Genomic DNA, 20,161 nt, shown 5'->3' with positions numbered 1-20,161 from the left:
CCTGGAGATCAAGGAGGATAGGGAAGGCTGGCATGCTGCAGTCCATGGGGTTGCAAAGAGTCGGACATGACTTAAACAACTCGACTAAACATTAACAAATATGCTAAGGGAGAATAAAATGAGTGTCACAAATTGAGACAGAATAATTTTCCCTTGTATTCAGGAAGCATATTTTTAAAATTACTGTCTCCATCTCCTAGATGTATATCTACTTGATGTAGCAAAGGGCAGAGAAATGGCTTAACAATTACCTGTTTCTGGGAAAATAAAACATTCACTTGAAAATTACGTATTTCTAATAAAGGAACTGATTATTATCTTAGAACATAAAATTATATTGTCAGCAATTAAAAAGGGTATTTAAGTTTAATTATAGTATATTTTGAGGTGATAATGCTGACTTTTTTGATACATCTTTAGTGTCTAGTCTTAAAAAGCTTTGTAAACAAACATTTGAGAATGGTGGATAATGCTTTAATGCCAAAGAGTACTCAGTTTCAATACTCTTATGTAGTTTGACTGTACTAATAAGACAAGTAAGAAAATTGAACTTGGTTCTTTGAGATAATGAGGGTCAAATGTAGCACAGTAATGAAGTTCAGACTCAATTCAAAGGATATTTACTAAAAAAATATGTATACAAGAACTCACTAAAAGATGAAGAAATACATATTTTAAAATATGGCTTGAAACTTTTAGGATGAAAATAAAGCTATGAAATGAAATGTCCACATATTACTTTGTTGCTTCTAGGTTTCAAAAAAAATTTTTTAATATGAAACTAAGTATAGTGTTAATTATCACTGTGAGAAGTTCAACTCAGCCTTTTGCAAGAAAAGGAAAAGCTTTCTTTGTTGTTCATCTGTTAATAATTTGTAATTTTCCCCATTAAGCTTCAGAATACTGGTAGTGAAGTAGAGTCTAACAGAAATACCATTAACTGTATTCAAATATTCATTTATATTCAAAGTGTAACATAAATGACACTGTTTTGACAGTATGTCTAATTATAATTTTAATTCAGTCCACTATGTTTCTTCTTTAGATTTTGGAACAAGGTAGGTCATATAATAATAAACTGAAATGGCCCACTTAGATATTGATTTGTTGAATATATATTTGTAGTGCTATAGAAAACAACATATAAAGGTATTCCAAAATATAGCCTGAAATTCTGCCAAGCAAAACCTACCTTTGGAGGACACAGCCTCCAACTTTCTTAATCTGCTGGAATCAAGTGAAAATGAAGCATTAAAGAAGACAAAATCTGGAGAAGGAAATGGCAACCCACTCCAGTATTCTTGCCTGGAAAAGTCCATGGACTGAGGAGCCTGGCAGGCTGCAGTCCATGGGGTTACATGACTGAGCATGTGTGCATGAGGGTGGAGGGTCACAGGTTGGTAGCAATAAACTGGTAGAACTAAAAAAAAAAAAAAAAAAAAGACAAAATCTGCTGTAGTAATAACTCAGAAAGTGAGACTGATCAGGTAAGCTCTATGTGCTGAAACAAAATACCTTTCTGCCTGTGTTTCTTAACACAGAAAGCATAACATCACTGGAGGGTTCTTTGTTTCATATTTTTCCTGCACCCTCAAAAACTGGGAAAGTCACGTTCTTTGAATCCTAACATCATTTGGTCCTGGAGGAGGGATTAGTTGGTGTTTTTTGTTTTGTTTTGTTTTTGTTTGTTTTGCTTTGCACCCAGCTTAGTTCTCTGACTAGGAACCAAACCGTGTCCCCTGGCACTGAGAGCATGGAATCCTAACCACTGGACTGCCAGGGAGTTCCTTAGCTTTTTTATAAGTTGAAACAATAGCTTCTGTCTTTAATTCAAGATCTAGAAGCACACACCTAAGCTAATGAGGGAAATAGTTACTTACAAAGAAAGAAACAAATGTGGGAATTATTCTGTTAGTTTTTTTCAGCATGCTGTGGCAACCCACTCCAGTATTCTTGCCTGGAGAATCCCAGGGACAGAGGAGCCTGGTGGGCTGCTGTCTGTGGGGTCGCACAGAGTCGGACACGACTGATGTGACTTAGCATCAGCAGCAGCAGCCAAGAAGCATTGAGTTAAGTTGTCATAGAGGCCATTAATTTCACGTGGCAAGGTATATTCAGAAAAACAGTAATGATATTAGTGGACTGAAATAGACTTTTAGCATTAAATAAACTTATAATTATGGTATTAATGAAAAATAATTTCACTTTTGAAAATTACTAAATGCTTCTGGATTTGGAATACATTTATACTCCTGTCTTTGCTTTTGTTTCTGAATTGATCTTTAAGGTATCCTAAAGCATTGGCGCCTCTTGTGAGTATCAACTGTGTCTTAAAAGCTTTGAAATATCCATGAGTTCTTTTTTGTTTTTTAATGAGCAAATAACTGCCACAGCAGTTAAACCAGTGAAAGCGCAGCATCCTTAGTACTGCACCGCCAGGGTATTCCCCCAGAGAAGTTATTTTTTAATCTTTGGACATCTTCATTTGCCTCCTTAACCCCATATGTAAGCCCCAGTGTTAGAGTACTTAAATTAACTTGATCTCATGGGTTTTTGTTTAGTTAATTATGCTGCTATTTTCTAAAATACTTATATACAGATATATAGTACTTTAGCTTCTCTGTGGTGTGACATTTGAGGGTAGCCCAGATGCCTAACCACACTGAGGTGGGATAGTGTTCTGCAAGTTAGGAATTTGCAGTGAAAAGTAAAAAATGAATTTGTCGGACTTCCCTGGTGATCCATTGGTTAAGAATTTGCCTGCCAGTGCAGGGCACACAAGTTTGATTCCTGGTCCAGGAAGATCCCACATGCCGTGGGGCAGCTCAGCCTGTGCACTACTGAGACCATGCTCTGGAGCCATGAACTGCAACAAGAGAAGCAGCGAAGTGAGAAGCCCTCGGAACCCTCGCTCTGCAACTGGAGAGTGCCTGCAACTAGAGAAAGAAAGCCTGCAAGCATCTGAAGACAGGGCACAGCCAAAAATAAATATTTTTTTAAAAAATGAATTTGCTACTTCTTTGAGTAGGTGTCCACCTTTACCCAAAGATTTTAATTCATGCTCAGCCCTAAATTAATCCAAAGACTTTTATATTGGAGCACTAGCTTCTTTTTTAATGTAGAAAAAAATGTTATTGCCTGTCTAAAGTGAACCTTAACATTTTTGACATACTGTTCTCAGAGTTCTGAATATTAGTGTGATTCTTAGTTTTAAAATGCTTTTGCCACAAAATACAATGAAAGAGTGAAAAATAGGCTCCTTTTATTTTTTATAATATGAATTAAAAACGTTAGAATTTTGTAGAAATTCCATGTAACAATCTATGTGCTCAACAATAGGTGATTTTTTTTTTTTTAAAGTATGGTACATCCACAGAATAGAATAACACTATTTCAAAAAAATGTTAGAGGGAATTCCCTGGCAGTCCAGTGGTTAGGACTCCATGCTTCCCCTGCAGGAGCATGGGTTCAATCTCTGATCAGGGGACTAAGACCTTGCATGCTGCATAGTGTAGCCAAAAAAAGTTACAGAACTAGGCACGTATCAAAAAATGCTTCAGACATTGAATAGGAAAAGCAGGCTATAAAGCATGAAATACAGTCTCATGTTTATTTTTGTGTTTATGCATGACTATCCTAGAAAGAAGTTTAGAATTTACATTAAATGTAACTAACTTACACGAGGGCTTACACCAGGGCTTCCCTGGTGGCTCAGCTGGTAAAGAATCTGCCTGCAATGCGAGAGACCTGAGTTCAGTCCCTGGGTTGGGAAGATCCCCTGGAGAAAGGAAAGGCTACCCACTCCAGTATTCTGGCCTGGAGAATTCCATGGACTCTGTACTCCATGGGGTCGCAAAGAGTCGGACACGACTGAGCAACTTTCACTTTTCACTACATGAGGATGATAGAATGACAGGTACATTTAACGTTTTTAGTCACATAAGCACATATAACTTCGTCATCTTTTAAAACTTTGCTGCTTTCTGTTTTCTTTATTATAAAGCAATGTATGTTTGTTGGAAGAAGTCAAACAACAAGGATGTGGAAAGAGGATGTTATCTCCCCTTCCCAACCTCCAACCATTGTAAAGTTTTAGGTATACTTAGAACATATTTCGGAGAAGGCAATGGCACCCCCACTCCAGTACTCTTGCCTGGAAAATCCCACGGACAGAGGAGCCTGGTAGGCTCCAGTCCTTGGGGTCGCTAAGAGTCGGACACGACTGAGCGACTTCCCTTTCACTTTTCACTTTCGTGCTTTGGAGAAGGAAATGGCAACCCACTCCAGGATTCTTGCCTGGAGAATCCCAGGGACAGAGGAGCCTGGTGGGCTGCCGTCTCTGGGGTCGCACAGAGTTAGACATGATGAAGCGACTTAGCAGCAGCAGCAGAACATATTTAGTTTACTTAATTTGTTTACCTGTTTGTTTTCTTTCTTCCTTGGAATCTAATTTCAACAATGGCAGGGACCATGCCTGTCTTGTTTACGGCTTTTCAGTGGGGGGGCACTCACATTTTATTATATGAAAGCAAAAAAGTGGTGTGTATCCTAATATAACTTTTAAATGATTATACAGTTCATAATTTTGAAAGTCTTAATTGCAATAACAATCAGATGAAATTTGATGATTTAGCATATTGACAGTTGATCCTCTTGGGATCTAATGACCCTAAAATCCTGCCTCTGAAAGAATCTTTATTAACAGTATGCTTTTTTTTATTGCACTAATAAAAACTAACCCTTGTTCTTTGGGATGATATAGTTCATAAAGTTGTACCACAGTTTGTGCTTGGATAGTGGCAAGAGTGAAATGGATAAGAAATACAGCATGACACACAGGAAATTGTTATAGACAAGAGGGTTTAATCTCCTACTGTAGATTACTTTTCTTCTTGGATGGTATATTTAATAGCTAATGAACTTCATGTTTTTCTTTTTGAAGTCAGTATCTACATACTATAAATATACACATGTAAATATATTCATTCCCTTTAAGTTTGTATGTTTGACTATTTGCAGATACGATCAGCTTCATCAGTTTTCTATATTACTTATAAAGCTTTTATCCTCATTTCTAAAAGAAGATACAAGAAAATTCAGATTCACCTTTGTAAAATGGGGTCACTATAGCAATATCAAAGAGCTACTGTATAGTATTAATATTGAACACTGTTGTTTCCAAAGAATTGATGCTTTTGAACTGTGGTGTTGGACAAGACTCTTGAAGAGTCCCTTGGACTGCAAGGAGATCCAACCAGTCCATCCTAAAGGAGATCAGTCCTGGGTGTTCCATGGAAGGACTGATGTTGAAGCTGAAACTCCAATACTTTGGCCACCTGATGTGAAGAACTGACTCACTGGAAAAGACCCTGATGCTGGGAAAGATTGAAGGCAGGCAGAGAAGGGGACAAGGATGAGATGGTTGGATGGCATCATGGACTCAATGGACATAAGATTGAGCTAGCTCCGGAAGTTGGTAATGGACAGAGAAGGCTGCTGCAGTCCATGGGGTTGAAAAGAGTTGGACACACTGAGCAACTGAACTGAACTGAACTGTTGTTTCTTGACTGATCCTGGTTTCTTCATTTTCTCCCTTTCCTGATTAGCAACTGTTTGAACCTGCACTTGGGAAGTCAGGGGAGGTCTCAAGGAGGCATCACTTCTCAACTTGGGTAACATATCAGAGAATATACACAATCATCTGAAGCAGCTGACCATTAAAATCTCTTTTTCCAACAACATATCTGGTTAGAATTGCTGTAGATAAAAAACCTTATTTGTAGGATGATCTGATCATGTAAATTATTTTTAAATCTGTAAATAATTAGTAATGAATGTTGACATTTTGGGAATTATAAATATGTGTTAAACTAAAAACAAGATTTAGAATCAATTTTCATGTATTCTGAAGCATTCTGGCTAGGAAATAGTTCATTTCTCTTCAAGGGTGTTATGTATAATTTCTTATAATATTGGTTGGGTTTACCTTGAATGATAAGGGAGATTCTTAAAAGTTCTTTATATGCCATTTGATCAAAAATCATGCATTTCAAAACTGCGGAGTGTTGGCCTAATCAGTTACAGTAGTATTTATCCTTTTGAAACTGCACACCTCGAACCCATACATACCTCTCAGATGGGACTTGAACACACAAACTCTGGTTTAGGACTATAAAGAAAGCTGAGTGCTGAAGAATTGATGCTTTTGAACTGTGGTGTTGGAGAAGACTCTTGAGAGTCCCTTGGACTACAAGGAGACCCAACCAGTCCAAACTAAAGGAAATCAGTCCTGAATATTCATTGAAAGGACTGATGTTGAAGCTGAAACTCCAATGCTTTGGCCACCTGATGCAAAGAGCTGATTCATTTGAAAAGACCCTGATGCTGGGAAAGATTGAAGGCGGGAGGAGAAGGGGACGACAGATGGTTGGATGGCATCACCAACTCAATGGGCATGAGTTTGAGTAAACTTCAAGAGTTGGTGATGGACAGGGAGGCCTGGCGTGCTGCAGTCGGATCACAAAGAGTTGGACACAACTGAGCAGAACAAATCCACAATCTCTCAGCTGAAACCACACACTTGGTCTCAGGATGTAATGAAACTCAGGTTCTTTCTGTCTCAGTGCAGAAGGAATTCAGTGAGAGGAAAAGCAATTGACAAGAAACAGATTTAAGAATAGGATGCTTGGAAGGATACAAACTGGTAGGCAAGAGGCTCTGCCCCAGAACTAAGTGGGAAAACAGTTTTATTCAAGATAAAGTGAAAGCTGCTCAGTAGTGTCCACCACTTTGTGACCCCATGCACTATACAGTCCATGGAATTTCCCAGGCCAGAATACTGGAGTGGGTAGCCTTTCCCTTCTCCAGGGGATCTTCCCAACCCAGGGACTGAACCAGGGTCTCCTGCATTGCAGGCAGATTCTTTTATCAACTGAGCTATCAGGGAAGCCCATTAAGGAGATAAACACTCAATAGACAAGTATGTGCCATCTCAGAAGGTAAGATGCCCTGGGAGATACATACCCCACAGATAGAATGTGGTCCATCTCAAAAGGCAAGAGCAGCCCTGGGAGATAACACTCCATAGAGTGTGGGCTGTATCAGAATGTGAGAGCGGCCCCAGGGTATGGGGTGTTAGTTTTTATGGGCTGGCTAATTTCACTATGGGGGAGGATTACTCCATTTTTTTGTGGGGAAGGAGCAAAGATTTTTAGAAATTGGGTCACCACCGACTCTTTGGTCTTTTATGGTTGACCTTAGAACTGTTATAGCATGTATGGGTGTGTTCATGTAGCGTATGCTAATATGTAATAATGAATGTGTAAGGATGCTCAACATCCATGAAGTTGAAACTTCCACCATCTTGGGCCTGATCTGTTCTAACCAGTTTTTGTCCTGAACAGCTATGACCTTCTTTTAAAAGTTGTATCCTGGGAATTCTCTTGCAGTCCAGTGGGTAGGGCTTGGTGTTTCCTGGCCAGGGAACTAAGATCTTGCAGGGGGAAAAAAAAAGATTATGCCCTGTCCCTTTCCCTCCTTTCTCATTTTCTTTGGTGCCTTCTGGTTGTTTGTAGTTTTTTAAAAAAAGTTTGTTTTGGTTTTCTTCATTGTATTCCATTTAAAATAGAAAAGGCAAAGGAGGTTTCCTAGACCTTGAATCTTGCGGTCTACCTTGGGGCAAGTGGTTCTGAAAGCCGTGAAGCTGGACTGGGGGCCAGTTATAAAGAGCAGTAGATTGGCTACTTCAGCATCAATAGCTTCAGTTAATCAGCCTTTCTGGATTTGAATGTTCTATGTGAATTTGATATGTAAAACTGGTCTACACTTAGTAACAAATTCTTTTCGATAATTGGTTTTAGGTACTTTCTGCTCTTTTAAGTTCACATACGGGCCATTGTCATTTCCTAAAAGTGTTTAAAATGTTGTTTGAAATGTTGATGGAAAAAGTGTAGAGAACATAATGAATACTATTTGCAGGGGCTTTTATAACTCTTCTAGAGTAGGGGCAGAGCATGAAGGGTAGGAAGCTCAACTTTGAATTTCCAAATGTTTACTTGCACAATTCCTGAGAGTTATGAGAAAAGGAGAGAAATCAGAAAATCTAGAAGGTGGTTCTTGTCACCACCATCATTGCTAAGAAAAGTTAGGATTATTTACTGTTTCCTATTCTTTCCCAGTCAATTGATGAAGAACTTTCTCATTATCTTATCACTTAAAAAAAAAAAAATCTTCCTATCACTATCAGGCAACTACTGGAGAGTCATAAACTAATAGCTAATAAGAAGGCTACTGTGCACACTGTAAGGATTAAAATATAAAACTTTAATCTCTTTTCACCTCTGGATTTGCGCATTCCCTCTTCTCACTGGGGCTGTGAATACTGTACAAGGAAGCCTGCTCACATATTTTACTTTTTGAATGAACCCTTTTGTTCATAGCTCAAGTTTGGTCAGTTTGAAAGAAAATAGTTTGTTTAGATGATACTACACACCTTCTATTATGTACTGTCAGAATTTTTAAGTTAGGAAGGACAAGCATTTTTTGGGTGGTGGCAGAACTGTTGAATCCATGTCTGGGTTTTGAAGTGTTCTTTCTTTCAAAATTTGGATACTCTTATTTCTTGTACTTATTTCCTAATGAATCTTTTTAAAGCTTCAAGTTTTAAATCTTAATTTTCACACAATGGGATAAGATATTATTAACATGATGAGGCAAGTCTTAGTGACTAAAAATTGTAACTGCTGTAACTAACTGGGACAAATCGTAGCTGGCAGCTAAGCTCAAAGTTTAATCATGTCCAGCATGAATTAGCTGTTCGAGTCAGAGCTTGATGTGTTAAGTGACTCTACTGTCTGTGGGTTTCTCTGTGTGTAAACATTCTGAGGCAGATTAATCTTTTAGTGCTTCTTTGATTGAAAAAATTCAAGTGTTTTTTTTTTTTTTTTTCATAATTAGATGAAGAAAGTGAAGTGAAGTGAAAGTCGCTCAGTCATGTCCGACTCTTTGTGACCCCTTGGACTTAGTCCGTGGAATTCTCCAGGCCAGAATACTGAAGTGGGTAGCCTTTCCCTTCTCCAGGGGATGTCCCAACCCTCCCTACCGAAGTCTCCCACATTGCAGATGGATTCTTTACCAGCTGAGCCACAAGGGAAGCCCAATTAGATGAAAGGAAAACTCAAAATTGGCTTAATGAGTTGATTTCAATTTATTGGTCTTATATCCTGAGATCTATCTAGTTAAGTTCATTTTTAGTTCTAATACTTTTTTTATTTCTTAGCATTATGCACATAGACAATTTTTCATCTGTGAATGAAGACAGGTTTACTTCTTCCTTTCTAGTCTTTATGCCTGTAATTTCTTTCTCTTGCCTGCACAAGCTGGCTTAGAACCTTTAGTGCAATGTTGTAGAAGTGAGGAAACTATATCCTTGCCTTTACAGAAACCTTCCTTTGGGACTGTCTTCTTCCTTACCCTACAATGTCCAGTGTCTTAAATCAGATTGGAAGTGTTCAGATGGATTGGAAAGAACAGTATTTAGAAGATAACCAATATACTGCTCCTACAGTGTGAAGTTAGGGATTTGTGTTTTAGACTAAAGAATGCTGCAGCCAAGAGTGAGCTTGTCATCTATGACCTATATTTATTGTAGTAATACAGTCTGACTGAAGATAATTTGAAGTGGACATACTCACATACTGTTGTAGGATGAGTTAAACATAGGGTGGAAGCTGGCTTAAAATAAAAGAGACCTTCATGAGAAAACAGGTAAGCCTACTATCAAACACCCACTCCCATCTTTTCCAAAACTATTCAAAATCTAACAGTCTAAACCTTGCTAAATATTAGTATTGGGTAGCTTCAAGAAAAAGGGATAATCTTTTATTTGAAACTACTATCTTTTGACTTTATAGTTCAACTTATATGTTTAGGAGTTTAACCAAAGAAATTAGATAGATAAAAGGAAACTTTTTGAAATTATTTTCCAGCTCATTAAATGCAATTCTTATGTGTTCAGAATGATCTTGTATTTTGCAAATTGCTATGTATCTAGTAAGTCAGGTGCCTACTTCCTGTTACTTTTAAGTCAGCATATTAATAAGAGAAAGAGTATTGAAGAATACACGAGAAAGGGGAAAAACTTACAAAGCCTGTATTAAAACCTAGAACCTTCATAGAGTATTGAAAAATAGTTCTGTTACTTGAGAGCTACGTGTAAAGTGTACTTTGTTGTTGGGAGTTCTAGATGGGAGTGCTTTATTGCTGACATTGCATTTAAATTTTGTATTGTATAGATACTTGGATTTGAACTGCATTTTGGAATTTATCAACATTTACAATGCCACCAGCAGTTGGAGGTCCAGTTGGATACACCCCCCCAGATGGAGGCTGGGGGTGGGCAGTGGTAATTGGAGCTTTCATTTCCATCGGCTTCTCTTATGCGTTCCCCAAATCTATTACTGTGTTCTTCAAAGAAATTGAAGGTATATTTAATGCCACCACCAGTGAAGTGTCATGGATATCTTCCATCATGTTGGCTGTCATGTATGGTGGAGGTGAGTATCCACTAAGGCCTGATTTTTTGATTTTCACTAAGCAACCAGATACTTTGTTTTAGGTAACTTTTTAAAAAATGTTTTATTCATGAGGTTTGAAATCATACTCCTTAAAGCTTTGTGTTTAAAATAATCACAGTTTTAATTTTAATTAACAATGACAACTCTTGCTTTGCTTGTTGCACTATAGTATTCCAAAAACAGAAATAAGAAATTGTTAGGTTTTGTTCCAGCTCAGTATCATTGGACTTAAAGCTCTTAGAAAAATTTCATGTGCACAACTGATTTTGCTTATTGCTTCTGCTAGATTCTTGATATAAATGTAAATAAAAATTCTTTTTAATTGATGTTGGGAGGATTGAAGTAAATCAGGCTAACTTGACTATCACAGTTCAAAGTCTCACGTAAAATCTTTCCATGGTGTTAGAATTAAAGAACTGGATAAACCCCTCCTTGTTTTGTTCCTTGTGATGTAATTAGTTCTACAGCATTTCAGCTGCATCTTAGCTTAAGTTTTATCATTTTTTACCCTTCTGTTTTCTTCCACATGTTGTAAAGGAGTGAAGGAAATGTGGAGAGTAACTTGCTTACCTCAACATCATTTAAAATAACTGGGGTTATTTGTTTGCCTTGGAACATCAAATCACAATTTAACATATAAAAGTCAAAACCTCTCATAATAATAAGTAGTTGCTTAGTTAGCAGAGATTCTAAAGTTAAGTGTATTTATTTACTGGGATTGACAGCTCACATGTTGATTATGTAGCCAAGCTTTCGCTTTTTTTTTTTTAATGATAATTTAGTACCTCAGAGGAACTTCCCTAATAGCTCAGTTGGTAAAGAATCCACCTGCAATGCAGGAGACCCCAGTCGATTCCTGGGTCGGAAAGATCCACTGGAGAAGGGCTAGGCTAGCCACTCCAATATTGTTGGGCTTCCCTTGTGGCTCAGCTGGTAAAAAAATCCACCTGCAATGCGGGAGACCTAGGTTTGATCCCTAGGTTGGGAAGATCCCAAGAAGAGAGAAGGGAAATGCTACCCACTCCAGTATTAGGACCTGGAGAATTCTATGGACTGTATTAGTCCACGGGGTCGCCGGACATGACTGAGCGACTTTCACTAGTACCTCAAATTATTTTCACATAAGGCCTTTAAAGAGATTCTGTATTTCATCTGTAAAACCTTAGCTTTAGGCTTCTAAATTGGTGGCAGATTCCACCAATATATATATGTATATTTTAACCCATATTATCAAGCTGTACACACATATTCCTCACTAGGCTAGGTCTAAGTTATAGAGGACACTGATCTTGATTTCTCCCTTGAAAAGTCTGTAATCCTGTTGAGACAATAATGTAAACAACTCATGAAACAGGAATAAGTATTTGAAGTCATAATTTAGTTCAGTGCTTAATCTCATTGCACAGAAAAAGGGTAAGCTGGCTGCCTTAAGGGGACATAAAGTGGGAATGGAGATCGAAGATTTATTTTTTTTTCTGCAGAATGTTTCTTTGTGCTTTTTAAATTCTGAATGCATGTTTGTTTTGTCTGTTATAAGATTAAGTACTTTTTTTTTTATTATTATATTACTTTTTTTTCATGAGTCCAGAGAAATTAAAAGGGATTTTGGACATTTTCTAGCTTCTGAGAACCATTAATTTTGGAGGCTCTGAACTCCATCTGCTAGGATTTCTAATCAGATTTTGACTCTGATGGCTTGAAGAAATTGATATTATCTAGAGGTACTCCAGGTGTTCAGAGTATTTTTAAGCTGACTACAAACAACAGGTTCACATGTTGTAATTCTGAGAGCAAGAGCTTGAAAGCTGTTGGCATTTTGCATCAGAAGTAAGTGATGTCAGTAGTGCTGATTGCACATGACACTTTTCTTTTGGGAGAACAGTTTCTTGTTTTCACCCAGAGATAACTAGCACATTTCTTTGAATCTGTGTTATAATAGGCCTATAAACTGTACCCTTCTCTATTTTTAATGATAGCTAATTGGGGTCATCCTTCCTGAAATAACTCTGAAAGACGAATTGCATATCAAGAACCTCGTGGCATAATTTTTACCAAATGGTTATTTTGTTTTGTTTGGCTCCTAGGTGGTTGGCCCCTTTAAGAATTATTTTTAAAACTGCCTTAACCTTTAACTTGTGCATTTGGGCCACTCCCTCAACCCTAATCATTTTGCTTTAGGAGTGGTTTAGGGTTCATGCCTGCCTGCCTTCCTCCTTCCTTCCTTTTCTCTTCTTAATTTCTTTTTGTGTGCTTTGGTTCACAGATACATACTGGTTCTTGTTAAATTATATTTTTAAAGGATAGGATCTTAGTTACCTACAGTTACCTACTCTTGGGTTGCTGGATTTTTTTTCCTCTTTTTTAACATGAAAGTATGAATTTACATATTTTTAGTTCCACAGTAATGTCATCTTAACATTCCTAACTTAAAATACTTCAAACTTTACAGCATTTTACTTTTACTTCACAGTGTCAACAATGTGGCAGTCTTTGTGGGCTTTGTAACTCTGATTATACAAAAATCTGTTTAATGACTAATGATATTTTTTCAGTATTTAATTCTTTCATCATATATAAACTGTAAATTCAAATTATTTCCAAACCAGCCGTGGCCTAATATTTTCATGAAGTGACTTAAAAGTTTGATGAAAACTTCTTTAGACACATCCCTGGTTGAGGCTGAATTCTCTCTTGCAGTCATCTCTTGACCCAGCCTTTTAAAGAGAATTGGTCCTCTGAAATACTAGGATATCAAAAGCTTTAATTACTTCTTGCGTGTTTATTGTATGTATGTATACATATACAGGGCTTCCTAGGTGGCACACTGGTAAAGAATCTGCCTGCCAATGCAGGAGATGCAAGAGACTGGGTTTGATTCCTGGGTTGGAAAGATCCCCTGGAGAAGGAAATGACAACCCACTCCAGTATTCTTGCCTGGGAGATCCCACAGAGGAGTCTGGCAGGCTACAGTCCATGGGGTCCCACAGAGTCAGACACAACTGAACGTACATACATATACGTATGGTATAGGGAAAAGAAAGTGAAGTCGCTCAATCGTGTCCGACTTTGCGACCCCGTGGACTGTAGCCTACCAGGCTCCTCCATCCATGGGATTCTCCAGGCAAGAATACTGGAGTGGGTTGCCATTTCCTTCTCCAGGGGATCTTCCTGACCCAGGGATCGTACTCGGGTCTCCCGCATTGCAGGCAGACGCTTTACTGTCTGAGCCACCAAGGAAGCCCCATACATATGGTATATATATATGATATTCAGAATATGTGTATTCTGTTTTTAAAAATAGACTTACTATCTTCTCAGGAGCTAAGATAGAATAAACAGAATAATGTAAGAATTTACTGTGCTAATGGAAGAAAAATTTGAATTTGTATGTCTTCTGCTTTGTAACTCTGAAACCGTAGTTCCAGAAACACATATGTAATGGAGAGAAAACGGGATAGTTTTGAAACTTGGTTCTTGCTAGCTTTGTGATGTTGCAAGTTCAAATATCAGTTCTTCTCCTTGTGTCCCCTTCCCTGATGACCCTTGCAGTGACCCTTTCTTTTTGTAGTCATCTGCCTTAACCAGGTGTCATGTAAACAAAGTTGTCATGTCCAGAGCCACCAAGTAGGGATGTAAGTATTCTTGTAATAAATGAAATTCAGTGAATGTGGAATGTCATTCAAGTTTGTAATCAACAAATATTGTTAGTCTACTTAAAAGTTGTGTAACAGCTTTTGAAACATTGTTTGCTTTGGATAAGACACATAATTAAGACTTAAAAGGGGAGTTACAATTTCAAGTAGAGAGAGGCCATTTGATTTTTTTGTATTTGAAAAATACATGAAATGCACAAAATCTTTTCGTGATTCTTATAACACTACACATTTATTTGGTTTCTTCTCTCACGTTAAGGAAAAACTGATTTTTTGGTATGTGTATCTTTAGCTGAGAAAATTTAATCTTGTTTGCATTGTTAGACCTGATGATGGTTTGACCATTATCTGACTAAATCTTCTCCTACAAACATTTTTTCATAGTTTTGATACCACAAAATATAAGCATAGAACCAGGTTGAAAGGCATTCAATTCAGTACCTGAGATATATAGGTGTAATTAGGAACAGTTTTGGGGGGAGGAGCCAAGATGGCGGAGGAGTAGGACGGGGAGAACACTTTCTCCCCCACAAATTCATCAAAAGAGCATTTAAACGTCGAGTAAATTCCACAAAACAACTTCTGAATGCCGGCAGAGGACATCAGGCACCCAGAAAAGCAACCCAACTCTTCGAAAGGAGGTAGGAAAAAATATTAAAAGGAACAGTTTTGTTTTAAATTTAGATGTCCTAATCACAAAACTACTGAACTTGGAAAAAATAATTATTTTTCCCTTTGCTTTTTCTTGTTTTTAAAAAATATAACACAAACCACATTATCTCATCAGACTGCCTGTCCAAAAATATAGAGCAAACTTACGAAATATGTGTTGATCATATCCTTGATAAATCAAGAAGCCTATGAACATGTTATCAAGGTGTTTTCAGCCTATTCTGCCTTATAAGAGAAAGATTAAGGATAGGCTAGAGTCTTATATTTTAGTAAAATTCCATCCAGTGTTTCAAGTCAGAGAAGGTACAGAGTTAATGATTCTTTTACCATCTTTATTTTCCAGCACACATACCTATAAGACTATGAAATAATGATAGGTAGCAATATTCTTATCATTGCCTTTGTGTGTCTGCTAATTTTGGAGGACTTGTCACTTAATGCAGTGATCAGTGCCTGTGTACTACTGAACGTTTGGTTATCTTTTAGGTCCTATCAGCAGTGTCCTAGTGAATAAATATGGCAGTCGTCCAGTCATGATTGTTGGTGGCATCTTGTCAGGCAGTGGCTTGATTGCTGCTTCCTTCTGTAACACTGTGCAGGAACTTTACTTTTCTGTTGGAGTCATTGGAGGTGAGTTGATTCATTTTCAATATATTAATATTGCTGGTTATTTGGTATTCACCTACATTGGTCTTTCAGATATTTTGAATGAAAGTCCCTCATAGAAATTAGCTGATTATCATTTTGACAAGCAATTTAAGAGCAATAGAAAGAATTTTTAAAGAAATTGCTGTCATACCATAGGTATACATTGTTGAATAAATGAATGAATTGAAAGAAATCATTTATTTCTTGTCCTAAGAATAGTCAATGGTTGTAGATAAAATGTGTTCTGCAGTTTGTTGCAAGAGTGGTCACTGGTTACTATTTTATTACCTATTCCTCTTACCAGGGAATAGACATCTATTGGAGCACCAGAGAGTATTAAACATAAAGCACGAATTATTTGGTACAACATCCAGGTTGTTCTCTGAGTCTTGTTTTTTCCTTGTTATATTTGCTAGTTTGTATTGTTTAGATTCCACGTATAACTGGTAACATACAGTATTTGCCTTAGTCTGTCTGACTTATTTCACAGCATAATGCCCTCCAAGTCCATCCATGTTGTTGCAAATAGCAAATTTTTTCTGTTCTTTTTCATGGCTGAGTAGTATTCAGTTGCATATATTTATCAATTGGGCTTCCCCAGTGGTTCAGCGGTCAAGAATCTGCTTGCAGTGCAGGAGATGAAGGAGATGCGTGTTTGATCCCTGGGTGGGGAAGATTCCCAGAGGAAGAATAATGCTGTGATGAACAGTGGGTCTCTTGAGGTTTCATATATATTTTAGAATTTTTTTGTTCTATTTCTGTGGAAAATGTCCTTGGGATTTTGATAGAGATTGCACTGAAGATGTAGGTTTCTTTAGGTAATAAGGAGATTTTGACAATGTTGATTCTTCCAGTCCATGAGCACAGAATATCTTTCCATTTTATTTTTATCTTTTTGAATTATATACCTCTTATTTTAATTTCTTTGTCTGGTTAAGTAATGCAAAATATGTCTCTGACATTTATTGTAATATATGATTCTTTTTTTTTCTTCTCCCCAGGTCTTGGGCTTGCCTTCAACTTAAATCCGGCTTTGACCATGATTGGCAAGTATTTCTATAAGAGACGACCGCTGGCAAATGGACTAGCCATGGCAGGCAGCCCTGTGTTCCTCTCTACCCTGGCCCCCCTCAACCAGGCTTTCTTTATGATCTACGGCTGGAGAGGAAGCTTCCTAATTCTCGGGGGCTTACTATTAAACTGCTGTGTGGCTGGAGCTCTGATGAGACCAATAGGGCCCAAGCCAACCACTGCAGAGAAAGAGAAGTCTAAAGGATCCCTTCAGGAAGCTGGAAAATATGAGACGAAAAAGGGGGCAAGTGATGCAAATACAGATCTCATTGGAGGAAACCCCAAAGAAGAGAAAAAATCAATCTTCCAAACACTTAATACATTCCTGGACTTAAGCCTGTTCAAGCACAGAGGCTTTTTGCTTTACCTGTCTGGAAATGTGCTCATGTTTTTTGGACTATTTACACCATTGGTCTTTCTTAGCAATTATGGCAAGAGTAAGCATTACTCTAGTGAGAAGGCTGCCTTCCTTCTTTCCATTCTGGCTTTTGTTGACATGGTAGCCAGACCTTCTATGGGACTTGTAGCCAACACAAAGTGGATAAGACCTCGAGTTCAGTATTTTTTTGCCGCATCTATTATTGCAAATGGACTGTGTCATCTGGCAGCACCTTTATCCTCTACCTATATAGAGCTCTGTATCTACGCGGGATTCTTCGGATTTGCTTTTGGGTGGCTCAGCTCAGTACTGTTTGAAACGCTGATGGACCTTGTGGGACCCCAGAGATTCTCCAGTGCTGTGGGATTGGTGACCATTGTGGAGTGCTGTCCTGTCCTCCTGGGACCACCAGTTTTAGGTACAGTATGTCTCCCAATTTCTATGGTTCTATTAACATAAAACAGGCAGAGAAGATTGGGAAGGTGATGGAAACAAAAGTCAGTGGGCTGCTTGATAGTCCTTCTCATTTCTGTATCCTCAGTGTGACATGGTGTTTATCATATCATAATTGCTCAAATACTTGAATTAAGGTGAATCATCAGATTGAAAGAAGAATAAAAACTACTTCAAACACATATTTATTAAAATATTTAAAAATAACAGTAGGTACCATGGGTACAGTAGGTGAGGGCTATAGTATACCAGGGACTGTCCTACTGATCATTTTCTATATTCTGTCATATATTACAAGTCTATGATGTTGAACTATTACTGTCCTCATTTTATAAACCAAGAAATAGAGGCTTCTGAAAGTGAAATTACTTGCTTGCCCAGGATCACACAGCTCGTGAGTGACTATAAAACCTGATGTATTATTCTCTCAAGAATGCTAACCAGTTTACATTTAAAAATTATCATTAATACAAAATACAACAATAATTTCGACTTCTGGATGCGACTCAGCTTTTCAGATTATACAGTATAAAGTCGGGAAGGATACATAACAAAAGACCCATTACTGACCCATCAGAACTTTTCTACCCTCTCTCCTCCCTGTACCTAAGTGAAGTCGCTCAGTCGTGTCTGACTCTTAGCAACCCCATGGACTGTAGTCCACCAGGCTTCTCCGTCCATGGGATTTTCCAGGCAAGAGTACTGGAGTGGGTTGCCATTTCCTTCTCCAGGGGATCTTCCCAACCCAGGGACTGAACCCGGGTCTCCCACATTGTAGGCAGACACTTTACCATCTGAGCCACTAGGGAAGCCCTCCCTATACCTAAGGAGACTATAAATCCTGTCCATTTTTCCTTCCTAAATCTCTATCTGATCTGCCCATTTTTCCTCCATCAGAACTACTGCTCTTACCCATATCTTCTATCAGTAGCCTTCTAACTTTACCCATATCCACTCTAGCTGTTCTCCAGTCTCTTAGGACACTCCAGTTACTTCCCGCGTTCTTAGGGTGAAGATGGAATTCCCTACTGTGGCTCCTGGTACCTGCCTGGCCTGGCCCACCTTCTCCAGCCTCATTTCCTACCACCCAGTTTGCTCTCTGTGCATCCCCTCTCACCTGGTGCTTCCTCCTACCACCTGCCTTTGCACCGGCTGTTCTCTGCCCGGATCCTTTTCCCATCTCCTTTCTCCTAGATTAACTCTTATCCTGTAAGTCTTGGTTAAGTTTACACTTTAAGAAAAGCCTTCCTGGGACTTCCCTGGTGGTCTGGTGACTAAGTCTCCTTGCTCCCAGTGCAGGGGGCCTGGGTTTAATCCCTGGTTGGGGAACTAGATCCCACATGCTACAACTAAGAGTTTGCATGCCGCAACTAAAGATCCTGTGTGCCACAATGAAGACCTGGTGCAGTCATAAAAATTTTTTTTTAAGATAAAAACCTTCCTGGTACTGAGTTTCACACTGGGGTAAACTATTTTGTTAGCATGTCTTAAGGCTTTAACAGAAAACGGCAAGCAATAAAATAATAACCTGTTATCCCACCACACAGAGACCATTGCTGGTAGCTAATTTGCTATTTGGGGGAACAGATAAAAGCACATATTCTTTCAAAGAAAATGTGTGCAGTGCCGTAATAAATGACCTTTTGGAACCTCTTTGCACTGATTACATTTCAATCAATTTCCTTAAAGAGAAAAAAAATTTTTTTTTTAATTTTTTTTTTTTGAGAAAAAATATTTTTAATGCCTGCTTATTATAGAACTGTACCCTGCAAGGCTCCTCTATCCATGGGATTTCCCAGGCAAGAATACTGGGATGGGTTGCCATTTTCTCCTCCAAGGGATGTTCCCAATCCAGGGATCAAACCCATGTCTCCTGCATTTGGAAGGTGGATTCTTCACCAGCGAAAGCCCGGGAAGCCCTCTCCTTAATAGAGTTTTAACCAACCCCCAGCATTTTTTTTTAGTAAACTTTTTTTTCCATTTAATAAATATTTACCAAGAAAAGAAAAGCCTTCCTGACCCTTCTTACTGGCCCAAACCTCCTATTTTCTGCCTTCAAACATTTCTGTAGCACTTGTCACAGTCTGTGTGGTTATTGGATTAACATTTCTCTTCTCTGCTGAACTGTTATCGCCTTTGCTCACTCTTAACTCAGGGCTTAACAGACCCAGGGCTGTATTAATATATAGAAACTAAGTATTGCTGAGTGAGTGATGCCCTGCATTGGAAAACCATATGGAATCATATTTGAATTGGTTATTATATCTTTTATATGTGTAGAGTTTTCCAAAGTTTCTTTAAATAAGTTTCTTTAATATCAGACCTCATAAAAACGTGAATAGAAAAGACTGTGGTGTGTTATTTGCAAATTTACTTGACTACGGAAACATGAGGGAGGTAGCCTGAAGCACAGAGGTTATGGGTGCACGCCTCAGAGTCAGACTCACTGGGTTTATTTTATTTTATTTTTTTTGCCAACCCTGCCCTTCCCCTCGCCCCAGACTCACTGGGTTTAAAGCCAACCTGTATAACTTAAAACTTTGTGACCTTCCTTAAAGTTTCTATACTTCAGCTTTTATGTTATACAATGGGAATGATGATAGAATCTTCCTGTTGTGAGGTTAGAATGGTGGAAAGTATTGCTGTTAGTTAATGTTTTAGCAGAGGATGAGTGTCCCCAGGAATGCTCTTTGGGAAATGCTGATGTCAGA

The 20,161-nt window shown here is 38.2% G+C and overlaps 1 protein-coding gene and 1 long non-coding RNA gene across 10 annotated transcripts in view; one reads left to right on the top strand and one right to left on the bottom strand.

The window, feature by feature from the left end:
- LOC147376070 (uncharacterized) overlaps nt 1–20,161 on the bottom strand; it is a 174,887-nt gene that overhangs the window by 71,448 nt on the left and 83,278 nt on the right. The gene's annotated exons all lie outside the window — the stretch shown is intronic.
- SLC16A1 (solute carrier family 16 member 1) overlaps nt 1–20,161 on the top strand; it is a 34,132-nt gene that overhangs the window by 8,784 nt on the left and 5,187 nt on the right. For 2 of the 7 annotated variants that reach the window (XM_086391910.1, XM_086391907.1), the window contains exons 2-6: nt 8,956–9,054; nt 9,650–9,765; nt 10,293–10,553; nt 15,386–15,529; nt 16,549–17,415. In XM_086391910.1, coding sequence (XP_086248036.1) covers nt 10,337–10,553; nt 15,386–15,529; nt 16,549–17,415 — 1,228 coding nt within the window. In that variant the 5' untranslated portion in view covers nt 8,956–9,054; nt 9,650–9,765; nt 10,293–10,336. The remainder of the gene's footprint in view (nt 1–8,955; nt 9,055–9,649; nt 9,766–10,292; nt 10,554–15,385; nt 15,530–16,548; nt 17,416–20,161) is intronic. The other 5 variants (XM_086391912.1, XM_086391908.1, XM_086391911.1 and 2 more) reach the window with 3 other exon arrangements.

The sequence above is a fragment of the Bos grunniens genome, chromosome 3 (genome assembly GCF_055505025.1).
Source record: "Bos grunniens cultivar Pamir isolate PY7600 chromosome 3, Bosgru_T2T1.0, whole genome shotgun sequence".
NCBI lineage: Eukaryota > Metazoa > Chordata > Mammalia > Artiodactyla > Bovidae > Bos > Bos grunniens.
The sequence above is the reverse complement of the archived record's forward strand: the minus strand, read 5'-3'. Positions and strand labels throughout refer to the sequence as shown.